General features: G+C 35.9%; 2 protein-coding genes across 3 annotated transcripts in view; one reads left to right on the plus strand and one right to left on the minus strand.

Annotated features, from left to right (window-relative positions):
• Positions 1-17,367, plus strand: part of LOC120416772 (inositol-pentakisphosphate 2-kinase) — a 321,616-nt gene extending 304,249 nt beyond the window's left edge. For both annotated transcript variants that reach the window (XM_052707998.1, XM_052707999.1), the window contains 7 exons: positions 6,977-7,162; positions 7,231-7,289; positions 14,909-15,076; positions 15,159-15,270; positions 15,357-15,464; positions 15,532-15,773; positions 16,068-17,367. In XM_052707998.1, coding sequence (XP_052563958.1) covers positions 6,977-7,162; positions 7,231-7,289; positions 14,909-15,076; positions 15,159-15,270; positions 15,357-15,464; positions 15,532-15,773; positions 16,068-16,245 — 1,053 coding nt within the window. In that variant the 3' untranslated portion in view covers positions 16,246-17,367. The remainder of the gene's footprint in view (positions 1-6,976; positions 7,163-7,230; positions 7,290-14,908; positions 15,077-15,158; positions 15,271-15,356; positions 15,465-15,531; positions 15,774-16,067) is intronic.
• Positions 1-20,489, minus strand: part of LOC120430668 (trissin receptor-like) — a 429,039-nt gene that overhangs the window by 95,418 nt on the left and 313,132 nt on the right. The window lies entirely within an intron of this gene.

Raw genomic sequence — 20,489 nt, forward strand, 5'->3', positions numbered from 1 at the left:
TTTTCGAGCAACCAAAAATTTCACCATAATGGTAACATATTTGCAACATATTTGTAACATTGTTGCAACACCATCAATTTCTCCTACAAATATTAGCATCGCATAGGAAACATTGCCACAACACGTTCACAACTATCTGGCTATTGTTGCCAATCGCGTTGTTGTCGTGCGCTTTTTTTGTCACCAGGAGTGTTGCGTACATGTTGCCTGAGCAATATTGGATTGTTTTGAATTAGTTGCAAATAAGGCTTGGCGACAATAAATGCTGCTTGGGAGGAGAGTTGCTATAGGAAGTATTCAATTTTGCCACCTTAAACTACTTTAAGGAAATTTTGATTATGTACATCGTATTCAAATTATAGATTTTTTTATGGTGAGGCTTCCCAACAAATTCAAATGAAAATAGTACGTAAATATTCGGAACTTTTAAAAAAAGTTTCTGAACGATTTGGTGTCTTCGGCAAAGTTGTAGGTGCTGATAAGGACTATTAAGAAAAAAAGGTGCATGGAATTTTTTTCCGATTTTTAAATTATTAAAAAAAACAATTTCCCAACATCCGTATGACTTTTTTATATATTTTAGGGGACGATTTTTGGAAAATTTTGGAATTAAAATTGCATTCCAAAAATCCAAAAGGGTATCTTTATCAAATAAACTGTAAAGTACATTGATGGCAAATTTGATTTTACATTAAAAACTGAAGTGAACATATTTTTTGACTAATATTGAAAAATAAATCTTCAAAAAACGTTTTTTTTCGATTTTTTTTGTTCTCATTTATATATGGCTCAAAAGTTGCGTTTTTTGTCCCCTTAAACATATCAAAAATTTCAAAAATGAAAAAATACAGAATCAGAGAAATTGAAGTTTTGTAATAAAAGTGAATTTTAACATTGGAAAATTTTCATTTCCGTGTACTTTTTTTTCTGAATAGTCCTCATCATCTATCTATATATATAAAAAAATTCGACGGTTTTGTTCGAACGCGAATCAGTTCAATACGGAGCGTCGGATCGAGGTGCTCTTTGTTGCGCTGGGTTCGTATAAGCCCAAGGAAGGTTCTTACGCTAATAAGTTGACACTTTGGCCACTCTGGTCCCGAATCCGGAACACCTGCCGATTGTACGGGAAACGGTTCAACAAAAGAAATTATGATCATAGGAGGCGTCAAGATAAGTTCAAAGAAAAAAAAATACAAAATGTCAAAAGGTGTGTTTCATGTAGTGAGTGAAAAGGAAAAAAGTTAAAAAAAAGCCGCAAAGTTTAATTTAGTGATATAGTTGTGAGTATTGACGAATAAGTAAAAATATTAAAAGATTATCATTTATTTTAGGTTTGAGAAGAAAAAATAAGAAAAATAAGTCAGGACAAATGCAATGCAAATAAGGAAGAAAATGGCTGAATACGACATAAAAATGATAAGGAAATGGAAACATTGTCTGGAAACAAACAAAGGAAAAAATAGAAATGGAAAAAAGGTTACGAAAAAAACATGACGGGAAATTAAAATCGAAATAAACAAAAATGTAAAAAATAAAGAAGACATTTAAATTATGAAAAAAAGGTAGGATAAAAAAAGTTTTAAATAAACACAAAAGTGCCGGCAGAACGAAAACTATTTCAGGTTCTTTTTAAGAAGAATCAAATTGTTTTCTATTAAGTGATTAAAGGCCAACAGGATAGAAATATTGAAAAAAGGTTAAAGATTACAAATAACAGATTCATTTAAAAACGAAGAAAAAGGATTGAAAATGCAAATAAGCTTTTAGAAAGTAAATAAAGTAAAAATAAACAAAGACAGTTTCCTATTTTTGCAAAAGCTTAACATTTCGTAACGTTACAACGCAGACTTTTAAAAAAGGTGCGTAGAAACAACACGAAAAAACTCAATGCTGTATCTTTGCTGAAAAATAAAAAAATGATCTACTCACGTGTATTTGACAAGAAATTAATCATATTTTCAGGATATGACAAGCTTAAAAAAATGGTTACTGTTCACCGGAGATTTTTGGGATTTCCAGAGGTGGTATCGAAGAGAAGGTGAATGGTACATTTCACTTTGTGGAATCCAATCACAGCATTTATTTTTCCAAGTGCAATTATTTTAATAAACTGCCGACCACACACACCGAAATTTGCTCAGAATTAGATTCTGAGTCGATATGCATACGTTAAGGTGGACCAACACAGAAAATAATATGTGAATTTACTCGACACGGAAAAATGAATCACATGTAAACTCAGTTGATGTAAACTTGAGATTAGACGTAAACGGTTGAATCACACGTAATAACATGTTTTAACGTATAATTTGTTGCTAATTTACAACAAATTGCTTTTAAATTAAAATGATTAACGACGTGCAAAAGTGTTACATCATAAATGATGTAACATTCGGAAATATTTTTTTGTGTGTAGGAGGTCAAATAAAGATGTTAATTTTCGAGTGATTTAAAAAAACCTCATTGAGGTTAGAAAGGCAAAACTCACAATTAGCCCACTTTTCTCACAAAAGTGCAGACAGTAAGAAAATAAACTACTTGCAGTTTTTGCTCTAGATTGAACTCTTACAGGTTCGTAAATAATCAAAATTGAAAATTATGAAAAATGAAAAAAAAAAATGCAAACAAAAGGAATTTAAAATGCAAAGCTGCTTTTTAAGTAGAAAAAAGATGCTTAAAAAAAAGAAATTCTATTTAAAAGAAAAAAAAAGGAGCGATGAGTGAAATAAAAAGAAATTTTGGAATGAGTTAGGAAAAACAAACACCGTACACTATAGAGAAATTATTTAAATAAGTTTTTAAAATTATAATTTCAAAATAAAAACAGTTAGGTCTAAAAAAACAATTAACTTTGATATCAGAGCGCTTATAACTAGCACGCATTAGAACACTTTTAAAAAAGCAGCAATTTGCTGAACTATAACTTTATCAACATTCAAAACTTTGTAAAATTAACATGAACATTTGTCGGTTTTCACAAGCTTACGTTCAGCCAGAAAATATTCTCAACTCACTGGATATCACAACGTCTTGCATTTTTCCGTCCATCGAACTTTAACAGGCAAAATTAAATTAAAAAAAAGAAAAGACAAACTTGCAAAACAAATTTCAACAAATGCCAAAACATTCTAAAAAAAACAAACACAATGAAATCAAAAATTGTTCTTAGCATAAAAAAAAAGAAAAACAGTTATAAATGTCAACAAAAAAAAAAGGAAAGAAACAGAGAAACAGAACAAATAGAGTAACAGAAAAAAAATAAATAGACAATCTACTGCTAACTTGAAACAAACCAAAAAAAGGGCAGGACGAAGTTTGCCGGGAAAAGCTTGTTGCCTATAAGTGTGTCTTAAAAAAGGCGATTTGGTGGAAACCTTCGGGTTCACCCAGATTTCGATAGGTTTTTGCCTCAGGAATAGAGGGTGACGAGCGGGAATTCCCGGGAAAAATTTCCCGGGAAATCGACCATTTTTGGACCTCTCGATTCCCGGGAAATTCGGTCGAGACTCCCGGGAAATTTTAAACTTATAAATATTGAAGCAAAATTATATAAACTAATCAAGAATTATTTGAAAAATTCAAAATTGTTTGGAACATTGGATGTTAAGTGTTTGATGTTCATATTCAAATAAACCAATGCTTCTCTAATCTTCCTATTCATATTTTTTTTTAATTTTAACTTGTCAAAAATTCCAATAACTATAATCGAGAGAAGCCAAAAAAATGTGGACCCCAAAATTTACCTTAAAACATACTCTGCAGTTACACCCCAGAAATGAAATTTAATGTTTTTTTTTATAAATCCAGAGTGTTTATAGGACGTTATGAAAAAAAAAACTCAAGAAATATTATTTTTATTTATTATTTCTAAGAGGTAAAAGCTTTCTCAAGATAAGTTCAAATTCCATATCTTCTCTCGAGCATAGCAATCCTCATATTTTTTTTAGTTCTAAGTACCTAAGTTAATTTTCAAGGTAATTTCTTTTTTTGATGTCAAAGCGATGTCATTTTATGTTTCACGTCAACCTCAATATTAAATTATATTTTGGAAAAAAAAACTCTGGAGCGGTAATCTTTGTAAAGTTAAGGTTCGCCAATTGTGAATACTCCGGTTTTCCTGATAACTGTAAATATATCTTCAATTAAAATTTACAGTTGACCTTAAAAAGGATGAAAAAAGTTTAAATTGTTGTTTTGAGTCGTTATTTATCATATTGCAAAAATCTCGAAACTGGGAAATTAAATATTAGCTATGTTTTTACTTGACCGAGCCACGTAGCCCAGTGGTAACGCTTCCGCCTCGTAAGCGGTAGATCGGGGTTCAAATCCCGGCTCGGACCAACACAACTGGTGATCTTTTCCCTTCTGGAATCGATTGCTTAGTAAAGGGAAGGTAGTGTATCGTCACAAACTGGACCTTATCACGACACCTTAGGGAGGCGACCTATGGAATGTTAACATTAACCTTAATATGTTAACATTAAGTTGAGAATGAAACTGCCACTGAATCCGCTTTGTAAATGCCGGCCCCGATACTCTTCAAGGGTGTTCCCCTCAGGAACTGGGAAAGATTTACTTTTTACTTTACTTATGTTTTTACTTCACAAACATTTAATAATAAGAAGTTCATGGAACAAGTTTGTGCAACGTTTGAAAAGACACTCATTGCGAATTATGATACGTAAACATTTTAAAACAATTATAGTAAACTATATAGTTCCTCAAAATTATGAGGATACTTAATTTAACGAATAAATAACGCATTCAATACTTTTCTTTTTAAATTTTGCCACTATTGGCATAGTAAAAAAACTCCCGGGTCCCGGGAATTCCCGGGAAATGGCCAAATTCAACTCTCGATTCCCGGGAAATTGAAAATCTCGAGAATCGTCACCCTCTACTCAGGAACAATGTTATCATACAACGAAAAATTCTCAAAAATGGTTTAGAACTCGCGATTTGCGATTTACTGAAAAAAAAGCCCGCTGAATCTGAATCTACCCTCAGAATTGAGCCAAAGTGTCACATTTTTGGTCATATTTTGGGTTTTCATGTAAAATCATCATTTGAACCCAAAATATGACCAAAAATCGATTTTTCGACACTTTGGTTCAATTCTGAGGGCAGATTCAGATTCAGCGGGCAAAATTACATGGGAAAACATATATTTGGATAATTTTCAAATTTCGTTAGGGTGGTCCCATATGGTTTTCCCTTTAAAATTAGCCTTTTTCAAATGAAGATATCTCGAGTTTAAAGAAAAACACCCCTGGGATTGTTTCAGCCTTTGTAAGGCTGGATCTCCTCTTTCAAATGCAACCTAGTGCTTAAAATTTGGCTTGCGCCTTTTCGAGATATTTAAGTTTTAAATTTGTATCTTTTTTGTCTTAAAATGGCTGTAACTTTTGACCCTTAAGTCAAAATTGACCTGTCAAAAAATAAAATTGTTTGTTTTTTAGAGCTCTAAAAGTGCCCCGAATATCACTTTTCTCTAAAACTTAACCCTGAATTGCCACATTCAAAAAACTGATTTTTGAAGGTTTGCTCAGATGCTTTCTATTAATTTGGTCGTAGAAGGCGTAGATTACAATATAAAATTTTGGTGTCTTCGACAAAGTTGCTTGAATTGGCAAGCTCAACAACTTTCTAGAAGACAAAAAAAAATCCCAAAAATATTCCTGAAAAGTAAGATTTTCAAAATCACCCTAATAGTGAACCACTCTAATTTTCAACCAAACCAAAAGTTGCCCCTTTCCATTTGCAACAACTCTTCTGAAGACACCAAAGCTCCAAAACTTCACCATTTTTCGGAAAATCCGTTTTCCACTTAATTTTGCGATCTGGACCACTGTGCATTGTTTTATAACAGCAATTTACAATCAAAATCGATAGTTTTCATTGATTTGACTATGTGATGTATTTTGGATTATGATGTAACACACAGCTGAAGGGAACTCCAAAACTCTGTTATGTATTTCAAAAGAACTTATTGTATATTGATAATTCACCAATAAAACCGAATTGAATTGAATTGACTATGTGATGTAAGTGCCAATACGAAAAATGTTTTTGAAATTAACCACCTTTAGTAAAACAAAATCATTTTTTTCAAGATTTTGATGAAAATTGCCTTTTTTATGAAAAAAAAAACATTACTTACATTAATACATATGTTTATATTTTAAATAAAAAAATCAATTTTTTGTTCGATGGTTTTGAGAGAAATTAGTAAGAATTTCAGGCAAAATAACAATATTTGCTCAAAACATGAGCACGAGAAAAAACCTTTGCAATAAAGAATTAACTTTTAAAATATTGTCATCAGTTTTCCTCAACACTTCCTGAATTACCTATTTTTACCATCGACCTCCACATTCTCAGCGTCATAAACGCTCATCTCTTTGCTATGGCCGCAGAATTTAACGCATTTAGTGAAGCCGATGGACTCAGCTTGCGCGGTACCATCTCACCACAAAACTATTACAAGTCCTATATTTACACTTCATGACCTCTGCCGAGAAAGTAAACCCAACGCAGTTGTTGATCTTTCCCCGACCGCCGGCGTTGGGAATGTTCTCAAAATAGCATTAAACAAGTCCGCTGATATTGTAATAAATGTGCAGTAAAAACTTTTTTTAAATTAAAGTTCGAATTATTGATTGGCACTGTAGAAAAATGTTTTACTAAAAACATGTTTAAATTTCTCTAAAAAGATATTTTTATTTGCTGTGCCCATTATTTTCGTATGGCCCCTTGCTTACACTTGCCACTGCCGATCGCCATTAATGGGGCTTAACTTCTGCGAGTGTTCGAAAGAGGTGTGTAAATATTTACCAACGCGTTTGTTTGATTGACTTTAATTGAGCAAAGGGATTCATCCGTTGTTCGGTTGAAACGGCAGTCTTAAAACATGATTTTTTTTATTTATAAGTTTATAATCCAAATAAACAATTAAATTTTCACCAAATTTCAGGATGCCCGCTCCCTTCCCTCCAGCACGTACTGCGTGGAGATTAAACCAAAGCAGGGTTGGTCCTTCCTGGACGGAAATTACACCGAGGAGGAGGAACCGTTTCCAAACTGTGATAGCCTGGCGCTTCCGGAGCTGGCCGGAACGAGCGGCGGCAAGTGTCGCTTCTGTCTGTTTCAGTATTTAAAGGTGAGTTGAGTTTGCAAACTATTTCATTCATGAAACATTGTTTAATCATTGCTTTTTTTAAATTGTAGCTTCAAAGGAAAACCATAGGAACAATAAGCAAATACTGTCCGTTAGATCTCTTCTCAGGGTAAGTTCTATTCTAGTTAAGAAAATATTTATTCATCTGTTTGATATTTCCTATTCTCGAGAATGATTCAGCTTAACTTTTCTTTGGGTTTGTCATCGTCAAACATCTAACGCTAACGACGTTGGTGTTCTATCTATTTATGTTGTGCCGCCACCGTACCATTCATTTGTTCATTGTTATCCGAGCATTCGTTGGAGAAGGTTGTCTGATTCAACATGACTCGTCGCGTCCCGGCGCAAAACGCCGGCAATATCGCCCTACCTGCGGCTCAAGCAGGCAAAAAAGTGGGAATTTCCAAAAGGAAGGTTGAGGCCTCAACTGATGGCCAAAAACCGGGGATTTCCAAGAGGAAGGTGCTTTTGGAAGTGACATCGAACAGCAAAAAGACGAAAAAGAGCGACGGTACTGTACCGATGGATGAGGAGGAGGAGAACTCCTCGTCGCACGAGGAGCAGCTTTTGAAGAACAACAAGTTCGCTGGACTGCCTGACGAGAACCAGGTAGCGGAAGCAAAGGAGAATGAAGTGAAACAGCGAAAGGAGAAACTGCCTCCTTTTTATGTGCGGCAATCAGCAGCAACGATCGACTTTCGAGCGGGGCTGGTTGAACTCATCAAGTCTGGGAAAGTCCAAGGCAACATTCGTCTGTGTCAGGACGGATTTAAGGTGCTGGTGCAATCCAGGCAGCACTATCAACTGGTCAAGGAATACTTGACCGAAAACGAGGCGGAGTACTTTACCCATGATGTCGCCATGGATAAGCCGTACAAAATCGTCGTCAGAGGTCTGTACGACATGCCAGTGGAGGAATTAGCTGCCGAGCTAAAAGTTTTGAAACTGGATGTGTTGGCCGTGCACAAAATGAGCCGACGCAACAAAGACATCAAGTACCGTGACCAGCTCTACCTGCTGCATTTGGCTAAGGGATCGACGACGCTTCCTGAGCTGAAGGCAATCCGAGCGGTTTTCAACATTATCGTGTCGTGGGAGCGATACCGACCAGTGCACCGTGACGTCACACAATGCTTCAACTGCCTGGGTTTCGGGCACGGAGGTAAGAACTGCCACCTGAAGCGTCGTTGCGCCAAATGTGGTACCGATGCGCACATCACATCCCAGTGCATCCAAGATTCGCTGGTGAAGTGCCTCAACTGCAACGGTGAGCACTCGTCAACCGACCGAAAGTGCCCCAAGAGAGCTGAGTTCGTGAAAATTCGGCAGCAAGCATCGACGAAGAATCAGCCTCAGCGTCGTAGAACTCCTCCAGCCCTGGTGGAGCAAAATTTTCCACCTCTTCAACCGCGACGCCAGGTCCCAAACTTGGCACCGTTGCCGTTGGATCCCAGGAAGAGAGCTGAGATGAATCAACCGCGGCCGGGTTCCAGCCAGGAGCCGAGACCATCACCACCGGGCTTCAGCCAGGAGCCAAGACCAACCCAAGAACCAGCAGTTGAGGAAAATGGTAATGATCTTTACACCTCAACCGAACTCCTCAATATTTTCAAACAGATGTCCGCTGCACTGCGTGGATGCAAAACCAAGACCCAGCAGATTGAAGTGCTGACCTCGTTCGTCATCCAGTATGGATCGTAGGTCCCTCAAGCTGCTGAATTGGAACGCTTGCTCCATTAGGAGGAAGAACTTAGAGCTGGTGGATTTTCTTCGCGAGAAGGAGATCGACGTAGCTGCCATCACGGAAACTCATCTGAAGCCCGGTGAAAAAGTTTATCTGCAAAACTACAAGATCGCGACGCAGCTCGACAGGACCACCTCTGGAGGAGGAGGTGTGCTTGTCGCTGTTCATCGTGATCTCAAGCCACGCCGGCTGCCACACTTCAAGCTGGACATCATCGAGGCCGTTGGGGTGGAAATTCCCACTTCGGTTGGCCCAGTACTCTTCATTGCTGCATACTGCCCACGTCAGGTGAATTCCAGAGATGGTTCAGCAGCAAAACTGAAGAGCGATATCCAGAAGCTGACACGGCGGAGTGCAAAGTACATCATCGCTGGTGACCTCAACGCGAAGCATGAAGTTTGGGGCAACAGCAGGAGGAATCGGAACGGAGTGATTCTGCACAACGATCTGCAAAACGGATACTACAACGTTGTGAGTCCAGATCGTCCAACGAGGGTGGCTCGGTCTGGGAATCACTCAATCATCGACTTCTTCATTACCAATATGGCTGAGAACGTGGCTCATCCTGAGGTGTTTGAAGAGTTGAGTTCTGATCACTATCCGGTGGTTGTGGAGGTTGGAGCATCCGTTACTCCGCAGCGGCAACCAACCCGGAAAGATTACCACAACGTTGACTGGCAGCAGTTTCAGCAAGTGGTCGACAGCAACATCGACTATGATCAACACCCTGAAACTTCTGCCGATATTGATCGTTCGCTGGAGGTGATCCAGCAGGCTATCAACCAAGCAGAGGCTGCCAACGTTCGGGAGGTTCCTGTTAATTTTAAGGTAACTGATATTGACGTAGATACTAAACACTTGATAAGACTAAGGAATGTTTATAGGAGACAATATCAACGGACTGGGGACTATGACAAAAAGATTTCAGTGAACAATTTGAACAAAATCATACAAGACCGACTTGACAATATCAGAAATCAAGAATTTTCAAAACATGTAAGCCAGCTTGGGAATTATTCAAAACCATTTTGGAAACTTTCTAAAGTTCTTAAAAACAAACCAAAGCCTATTCCTCCTCTTATTGTTGAGGATTCTCCCTTGATTACATCCGAGGAAAAGGCAAATGCACTTGGGCTTCATTTTGTTAGTTCTCATAATCTTGGCGCTTCCATGACCAGCCGTAAAGAAACATCAGTTGCCAATAGTATTTCAACAATTAATAACTCTACCTTTGAATTTCCTGCAGATTCCCATGTTTCTGGTGAGGAAGTCAAAGTTGCAGTAAAACAAATGAAAAATATGAAAGCTCCTGGCTTTGATAACATTTTTAATCTAGTGTTAAAAAAACAGAGTGATCAGTTCTTTCAACATCTAGCCAATATTTTCAATAAATGTTTGCAACTTGGTTACTTCCCCACCAATTGGAAACTGGGCAAAGTCATACCAATTTTGAAGCCTCAAAAAGATCCAACATCGCCAACAAGTTATCGTCCCATTAGTCTTTTGAGTAGTCTGTCCAAACTCTTTGAGAAGGTCATCTATTCAAGGCTTTTGGATTTTACCAACGATAATAATATAATTTTGAACGAGCAGCTTACGAGAGTAACCAAAATCATCAAGCAGAATAAACTTGAGTCTAAATCAACTGCTATGGCTTTGTTGGATGTTGAGAAGGCTTTTGACAATGTTTGGCATGATGGTTTGATACATAAACTGTATTTGTACGGTTTTCCAATGTATCTTATCAAAATTATCCAGCACTATCTTTCGGAGAGATCGTTCAGGGTTTTTCTGAATGGGATTGCTTCTGGATTATTCAACATTGATGCTGGGGTTCCCCAAGGAAGTATTCTTGGCCCACTTCTGTACAATATTTTTACATCTGATTTGCCTACTCTTCCTGGTAATGGTGTGTTGTCACTTTTTGCTGATGACACTGCCGTTATTTATAAGGGTAAAATAACCAGATATTTAGTTGGCCGTCTTCAGAAGGGTCTTGACGTTCTTTCCGAATACTTTGGCGACTGGAAAATTCGTATAAATGCAGCAAAAACTCAAACCATCATTTTTCCTCTTTCCAAATCGGCCAGATTTGTCCCAAAGGATGATGTTTTGATAAAAATGAATGATGTTTCGATACCCTGGTCAAAGGAAGTTGTCTATTTAGGTCTCATACTTGACTCGAAACTTTTGTTTCGGCAGCATGTAGACAAAATATTGAACAAGTGCAGCATTCTCATCAGGTGCTTGTACCCTTTAATTAACAGAAAATCAAAGCTTTCTTTGAAAAATAAGCTAGCAGTTTACAAACAAATAATTTACCCCGTTATTGAGTATGCAGTACCTGTTTGGGAGTGTTGCGCTAGAACTCATAAATTGAAGCTCCAGCGTGTCCAAAACAAGGTACTCAAAATGGTTTTGAATGTTCCTGGCTGGACAAGATCAAGTGAGGTTCATGAATTAGCAGAAGTAAAAATGTTGGATCAGAAGATTCAAGAAAAATGTTTGAAATTCAGGGAAAAATGTGCTATTTCTGAATACCCCTTGATTCAAGGATTGGTTTAGTTTATTGTAAGTTTAAGTTAGTTTTAGGTTAGGTTATGTTTTCTTAACATTTTTTTTTCCTCATTGTACCTAGTGTTACAAAAATGATAAATCATATACTTTTGAAGTTATGAAAATGAACAGTGTTTAAATCACGAAAAGCAAATTAAAGCTGAAGAGCCACAGCTGACCACTTATTATGTAAACCAAATGTAATTATTATAAGAAAGATTCAATAAAGTATATTTAATTCAAAAAAAAAAAACCATTCATTTGTAAACTTTTGTGAGTAAGACATTTTGCGTAAAAATAGCTGTGCGTTATTAGTGCGGTATTTTTACTTGATATATTTTTTTTTCGGCCAACGCTTACAAAACATTAAGTAATTACACTTCTGAATACTTCTTTGTGACCTTGCCTTAAGAAGCTTGAGGCCACATTTGGTTATTAATGATTTGTTTTTCTTTCGAGGTTATTTTCAAGTCTTAATTTCAAATTTTACGGATATTTATACAGCAATTTCACTTGAAAAGAGCCTCAACCGAAAAAAAGTTCTCCGATCGGGCTCAAATTTTTTCTGGGGGTTCCTTAGCCGACATAATGACTCCTTTTTTATTTGTTTGGCCGTTAGGGTGACCAACTCCGTGCTTGGGTGGTCCCAAAAACGGCAATTTTCGTCAATTTTCGCAAAAACCATATGTTTCAAAAATTCCTAACTCCGCACCATTTTAACCGATTTTAAGTGTCTTGGACGCAAATGAAAGGTGATTTGTTTGCCTTTCAAGGAAAAAATATTTGAGATCCGAAAAAAACCAGCCAACCATTTGAAAAAGTCGTATGAAAACTTAAAATGGCGCTTTGACCGTGGATGGACCAAAGAGCCAATGTCTGAAAATATGTTTGTGGTATCCTCGGAAAATTTCACATAATATATTAAAAAATTGGCAATGTCGAACCGTACGTTTCCGATTTATTAAATCGGCAAAAAAATAATTTTTCACAAAATCCGCGATAAATCTAACATTTCAGCGATTACCTATACATGTTTGGGTACCAAAAGTTGCGTCTTTAAATTACGGCTCAACATCGCCAATATTTTGATTAGCTTTTTGAAATTTTCCGAGGAATCCGACAAAAATATTTTCAGACATTGGCTCTTTGGTCCATGCACGGTAAAGGCGCCATTTTAATTTTTCATACAACTTTTTCAAATGTTTGGCTGGTTTTTTTGGATCTCAAATTATTTTTTCTTAAAATGCAAGCTAATCACCTTTCATTTGCGTCCAAGACACTTAAAATCGGTTGAAATGGTGCAAAGTTATGAATTTTTGAAACATGTGGTTTTTGCGAAAATTTAAGAAAATTGCCGTTTTTGGGACCACTCTTGCACGGTGTAGGTCACCCTAACGACCAGACAAAAAATACTGGTCTAAATCTCTTTTCAAATGGAATAGGCGTCAAAAACACAAATTTTTAGCCTTAGGAAAGTTTCTGGTGTCAAAAATCAAGAAACATGATGTTCTACGAGAAAATAAATGTTCTTTTTGAATCTGCAATAACCTAGAGAGGTTATTTTTACATTTAGAACAAAACTTTCATTTTAAAATTACGTGTTATTTGCAACTTTTCAGGGTTACTTAAGCGATTTTTTTGTGGAAAATGGTTTTTCCGAAAAATGGTGAAGTTTTGGAGCCAAGACACCAAGTCTTCAGAAGAGTTTTTGCAAATGAAAAGAGCAACTTTTGGTTTGGTTGAAAATTAGAGTGATTCACGATGAGGGGATTTTAAAAATCTAACTTTTCAGGAATATTTTTGGGATTTTTTTTTGTCTTCTAAAAGTTGTTGGACAAGCCAATCTTAGCAACTTTGTCGAAGACCTCAACATTTTTGAACTTCATTAGGGTGGTCTCATACACTTTTTTTTGTCGAGTTTAAAGAAAAATACCTCTGTGATTTTTTTTTTTGCGTTTGTAGTGCTAAATCTCCCCTTTCGAATGCAATCTGGCGCTTAAAATTTGCTTCTTTTTACCTTAAAATGGCTGTAACTTTTGACTATAAAGTACAAATTAACTTGTCAAAAAATCAAAATATTTGTTTTTAAAGCTCTAAAAGTGCACATAACTTTTCTCTGAAACTTAACCCTGAATTGCTACGTACAAGAAAATGATTTTTGCAGGTTTGCTCACATGCTTTCTCTAAATTTGATCGTAGAAGACTAGACAAAATTTTGATAAATTTGACAAAGTTTCTAAGATTAGCAAGCAAAACAACTTTCTAGAAAACAAAAAAAATCCCAAAAATAGTCCTGAAAAGTTAGATTTCCAAAATCACCCTAATCGTAAACCACATGTTGCAATAATTTTCAACCCAACCAAAAGTTTTCCTTTTCTATTTGCAAAAACTCTTCTGAAGACACCAAAGCTCCAAAACAATAAAATTTTTCGGAAAATCAATTTTCCACTTAATGTTGCGATCTGGACCACTGTGCAATGTTGTACAAAGTTGTAGATCGACAAAAAGAACAATTTTGATGTAAAATACAAGGGGTTTGATTGTATTCTTCACGAGTTATCAAATTTTTATAAAAAAGTTTTGCTTTAGGTGATGATTTTAATCATTTCTGTCAATTTTTTTAAATTTCTCAATCGTTTGCTTTTGGTTTTTCTCGGAAAGTTCAACATATTTAGCATAAAAAAAACCTTTCGGGCGTTTTTTGTGGCTCGTGGATTTATAGAATGGTGGGATTTTTTTCTGGAACAAATATTTTGTAATGAATTGCGAATCATTAGATTTCGAAAAAAGTTATCTTTTCCATGTGCAATAGGATGCCCAGAGAAACACCCTGCTCCACAAGCGGAAAACGGGATTTTTGTGTTATTTCAAGCATCAGTGCCAATTTTTAGCGAAATTGGTTGAGATTAACACATTGATACCCGAGGCTAAAAATGGTGAAAACATGTTTTTCATACAAACATTACTTTTTTAAATCGCTAATGTCTTTTCAGGATGGAGTTTTACAGCTTTGGTATTTTCTACAAAGTTGTTGATCATTAAATTTTCAATGAGAATCTCACTTTGGGGAACATTTGGATAGAAGTAGCGCACCATGCAGACCATACAGTAAGAAAATTGGGGTTTTCTTACACTTTATTCAATTTTTTCCATACAAACTTCACCTTCGAGTATCAATGGGAAATGTTGACCGATTTTGCTAATATTTGGCTGAGGTTCCTAAAATAACTCAAGGAACAATATTGTGGAGCGAGGTTTTGAAAAAAAGGTTCCATGGTCTGTGCACCCTAGTGTGTAATTCTTTGGTGTGCACTGTGCAGATATTATTTACAGGGTCGGAGAATCTGGTGCAAAGTTAGCAATAAATGTATCGAAGATTTTTTTTTCAAGACGTCGCCTCATTAAACTTATTTTCCTCCCAACCCCAGGAAGCCCCTCCGGATGCTGCGCGCCATCAAGGGCCTGATCGGGGCACCGCAGAACAACTTCAAACTGACCAAGAACGGCCGAATCGTGTACGAAGAGACGCGGGAAAAGTGCATGCTCAACCGGGTGCTGAAGGAGATCTTTCAGCGGGACCAGCAGAACAAGGAAAGGTTGGTGGCGGGATGATTGCATGGGATTAGTCTTATTGTTTCTTAAACGATTTCCCGATCTTTTTTTTATTGTTGTTCCCAGACGAAAAACCATTTTTATGAACCTGATAAAGGAAACTTTGCTGAAGGATTACTCGGTGAATGAGGCGAACTCGGACCGAACCCTGCTAACGATTCGGAAGGACAGGAAAAAGGTACGCTGGGAAGAGAACAAATCTTCTTTTTATTGGGTCTTGCTAACGAAGGGATTTCTTTCTCTCTGTTTTTGGGGTGCTCACAGAAGGATAAGAACCTTATACACGAACGTACCTGTAGTCCAATTAATTACCAGTTTCTACCGGAGAATTGTGCGCTCAAGCAGATCCAGGACGTGCAGCTACTGGTGAAGGTGAGACCATCTTGATTTTTTTTTAATTTTGTGGGATTTTAAACAAAGTTTCACTTTCTTTTTGCAGTCAAATCTGACGACGGTTCAGCCGGACAAGTTGCGAAAGCACGAGTACGTTGACGAGCTGTACGAAAAGTGTGTCGACTGCGGTGAAGACTGCTCCAACACCTTCATCGATAGTCGTCGGAGTTTGAGCCACTTTGTCGAGCAGTACCTTAGCCCGGAGGAACGGTACCAGCTGGGTGCGACCGCACTCGATTGCTCCATCATGATTACATTTAGGCGGTTGGCGGACCGCGAGGAGGAAAGGTGAGGGGACTGAAATTTGATAGGGGAAAAAATCTCGTCCATGAAATTGAATATGTTGACCCGTGGACATCCTCTCTGGAAGGTTTCCTTCATTCACTTCGAGGAGAAACGTCCCTTCTTTATTCAAAACAGAGAAAGAAAAAAAAAGGATAAAAGCTCACGAGCCCATCAATATTCAATTCGGCCTCAGATTTATACTGAAAGCAATTTTCACACGCACCAAAGTCCCATCCCTCCCAATTGATATTCAAATCGAGTTCGCACCGCAGAGAATAAATCTCTTGTTTTTTTTAGCCTTCCGGCGGTCGCCCAGCGCCACATTATCAGTATTGAGGGCATCAAGTTTCTGACCAACGTGACCATCACCGACCTGGACCCGAAAACGCTCCAGCACGTGCAGCGCAAGTACCTCGGCCAGCTGCGCGAGTCCGCCGTCGCGTATCGCGAGTTTCTGTCCAAGATTAAGCGTTAAAAGTTGAGGGGTTTCGTGCATTTTTCTAATGAGAATTAAGTGTATTTTTAGCTTAGCTTAGGTTAGAGTTTGCTAAAGCATCCTGTCGACAGAATTTATCAGTTTTATTTAAAACACTTTTGTGTCACCAAGTTTTACACTCACCTTTTAGCACTACTTTTTTTTAAATCAATATCTGTTGAAAGCTCTCATTGATCAAAATACGTATTCAGAAAATTGCAATAGAAAAAAATAGTTTCCGGGAATTAGATTTAAAATTTAACTTTTGTATTCACTTAGACAGACGTCGTCAAGTTTTAGTAAAGGTTTTAGTAGATTTAACTCATTGTGCTCAACATACTTTCTAGATAGCATCGTCGTTAGCCTAACACAACAAAATATTTATTAAAAATGACATATTAAAAGTAATATTAAAATTAATGCAATTTGCAATAACTACCGAGGAAGTAACGTATGCTGCACAAGGTTGTAGAAGGGCCAATAATTGTGAGCTGTTAAAGAAAAAATATTTATCAAATTTGTACTTTTTTCTACAACGGTTAAAATTACCTAACACAAAATATAAGTGTGTCGTACCGGAATGATGTGATCAAGTAGTTAAAGCGTAGTAAACAATTGTGTCCATAGTCGTCACCTTTTGTCACACTACACAATGTTTTGTCTATCTATGGAAAGGTAATAAAAATTGTGGAAAATAAATCAAGCAAATAAAAATAAAATATGTTTTCAAATCGTACAAAAAACTTAAATTTGCATTTATGTTCTCCTTCAAGAACCAGAGATCCCCATTCACGAGAACACGAGAAAAGGGCGAATAAGCCTTTTGTAAGTTTGAACTATTTAGCAAATTTTCAGGCTAACATTTTGGCAAAACTCACAGTGTAAAACAATAGGTTGTCTCTCCTTCTTTTAACACGACGGTTTTTGTTTAATAGTTTCAGAATTTGTAAAATAGTTCCAGCTGTCAAAATGTGTATTCAATGTCATAGCTAAATAAAAAAAAAAAGCTTAATTAGTTAAATCTCCCAAAAAGCCATTGGAAATAAGTTTTATAGTTGATGTCGTTAAATTAAAAAAGGTACGAAAAATCAGAAAGCTTAAGAATTTCCTTAAAAATAAAAGTGCAATCAGCTGAAAATAATATTCAAAATCAATCTTTTACGTTTTTTTTTCATAAGAGCTCCGATTTGGCTCAAATTTGGAGTGGGGGTTCTTTGACCCAAATAATTAGACCAGTTTTTTTTTGTTTGGCGATTAGGGTGCTCCTATCCGAAATAGGGTGGTCCAAAAAATGTTATTTTCGTGTTTTTACATGTTTGGGTACCAAAAGTTGCGTCTTTCATTTGCGAAAATTTTGGTACCTGTGGTAGAGCCGGATTATCAGTAAATAATAAGAACCACTAACTATTACTCGATATTCAACTAGTTATTTATTTCACTCCACGAAACACGTGTATCCACTCCTGAGCTCCACACTCATCTGTCAAACCACATCCCCTGCACAGGGTGACTCACCTCAGAGCCGAGGGGCTCGTCACCACAGTACCCAAACATGTATTCTGACTTTTTAGCATTTTTAAGTTTACTCTAAGGCATACTTTAAGAAAAACACATAAAATCTAGTACTTTGTTCGGAAAATCATGAAAAACAACACCAAGTCTGTTTGTCCCATCGTTACACTTCTACGCATAATTGTCCCACAAAGAATTTTCTATCGCGGGATCATAAGTTTTACGAAGCATTGTGTCTTGTTTGCCTGTTGTATAGCAAGAGGATTACTAATAACAGTAATAAAATGCTAACTGGGATGATTAGGAAAATATAGGGCTAATGTGGACCCACGGGACAATTATGCGTAGAAACTCAAAAAAAAAAAATTCGCTGAAATTTTCACGTTATCGCAGTTTTAGTGAAAAAAGTAGATTTTTACACGTTTTTGTCATTTTCCCGTTTTTGCGCGCGGCGCGTTGAAAGAACCCGATTTTTATGTTCAAAAAATCATATCTCCGAATCGTGTTAATGGATATTCGCGATTTTTGGATATTTTATGTAAAATAGTACAAGGAATCAGCCAAACATATTTTCAGATATGAGCTCTTTGATCCCGAGACCTTCAAATTAGCAAATGATTTTTTCATAGGACCTTTTCAAATATTCACATAGCTTATTCGAACCTCCACATGTTTATCCTTAAAAGCCCCACTAATAACCTTTCTTTTGAAACGTGGTGCTCTAAAATTGGTTCAGTCGTTCCGGAGATATGATTTTTTGAAAAACGTGCCTTTTGCGAAAACCGACGAAAAATTACATTTTTTGGATCACCCTATTTCGAATAGGAGTACCCTAATCGCCAAACAAAAAAATACGGGTCAAATTATACCCCCACTCCAAATTTGAGCCAAATCGGAGCACTTTTGATTTGTAGACTTCCTGTTTGACGTGGAATGGCTGATGCAGTATACTTGCAAGTGGCAGCATCAAATGAGCTCTATTTCAGCTTCATTTAGAGCATTTGTTTTAGAGCTGATTTGTATTGAGTTTGGCTGTTTTATGACTAATTTGCTTTTCAATGCTGTTTAGCAGACAATTTATGATTTCTTTTAGTGCTGGGTGGTTACTTGGGTGGAGTTATTTTCAAAACTCGAAAAAAAAAACGATTTTATTATTTGACTTTTTTCATCGCTAAAAGTTGAATTCCAATAGATCCTTTTTTCAAAGGTAATTTTTGCAAAAAAAATGTGATTTTTGCCTTTTTTCGAAAAATCTTTAAATTTTAATAAAATTTGACAAGCAACAATCTGAAAACTAAATTAATTCATTTTACTCCTCCCCCGCTCCTTCCTTATAAATCGACCTGAAAAATCAGGAGGCTTAAAAAAAATATTTCTTAAAAATTCTAATTTACATTAGAAGTTTAAGTGCAATTAACTAAAATCAATTTGAAATGCTTTCCCCTTCGCTTAGAATCATTTTTAGCATGTTTGGAGTGGTTCAAAATTTTTTTTTAAAATTTTTGGGTTTTTTCGATGTACAATACCGCTAATTGTTTTTTTTTTCTAATTTTTTTGTTTTCGTCAAATCTTACATTTTTTAAGCTTAATGATTGCATATCAACTGTACGGCTGTATAATGCATTTTCCAAAGGTTTTTTCATTGAAAGGTTGAAATTCTGGCTTGTAATTTCAATTATTATATATTTTTTAATTTTTTTGCATCCCCCTTGATCCGGCCAGAGTCGAGGGACAAAATCTTTGTAAAATATTTGATCGGCCTTATTGGACCTTTAAAAATAACTCTAGAACTGTATTGGCATCAAACTTTTTTTTTCATTGAACATTTAAACCAAGTCATTTTTTTTTCTTTTTTGTCACTTTAATGTTTAAATTTAGGATAATACGTCAATATGTCCTAATTTTCTAACTGGGAAACTAATGGCTTGATTTAATGTATAAACATGAAACTTTTGTGAAATGTCTGCTCTGTTATTAAAATCAATAAAATTTGCAATTCATGTAATGCATATTTGTAAAACAAAGTTAAACTATCAACATTTAAAACTTTTAACAAAAATAAAAACCTCTAGCTTATCTCTTGTTTTTTATATGATCAACATTTAAAAGAGCTATCGGTTGAGCAATTTTTAAATAATTTAATTTTAATTCTTGTGTTAGAGCCATTTTAAAAAAAATAAAAAATAAGCGGTTGACAAAGAAGGTTAAAGCTGCCAGAAATAAATGAATTAGCTACATCAAATCTTCCATCTAATTCATAACCAATTTTCAACTATAATAAGAATCTATTGCTTAATCATCTATTGGAAATCAAAATTCATATTTTGAATGTAATTACAAAAAAATAAATTGTTACGGCGATAATAGTTTAAATTGTCAAAAATACTTCAAATAAAAAGCAGATAATTTTGAAACATTGTTAACATGTTAACTCATTCTGCTTAAGAATCTGAAAGTGTTGATCCTTGGGCAAACTATTGTGATATTGTTGCAAGATATCGTTGAAGCAAATCACACAATTATTTTAAAACATATTCATGTAGATGTGAACTGAACATGTGAGTTACAATGATATCAAAATCAAATATTAATTTTAATTCTAAGATATTTTTAATAATGAGTTGGTGTCGGAGTCGAAGTCGGCTAGGGTTTTTTTCGGTTTAGAGTCAGATTCTGTAGGAGATGAAAACCGGAGCCGGAGTCGGAGTCGTTTGAAATATGACCCGACTCCG

This window comes from Culex pipiens, chromosome 2, assembly GCF_016801865.2.
Source record: "Culex pipiens pallens isolate TS chromosome 2, TS_CPP_V2, whole genome shotgun sequence".
Classification (NCBI taxonomy): Eukaryota; Metazoa; Arthropoda; class Insecta; order Diptera; family Culicidae; genus Culex; species Culex pipiens.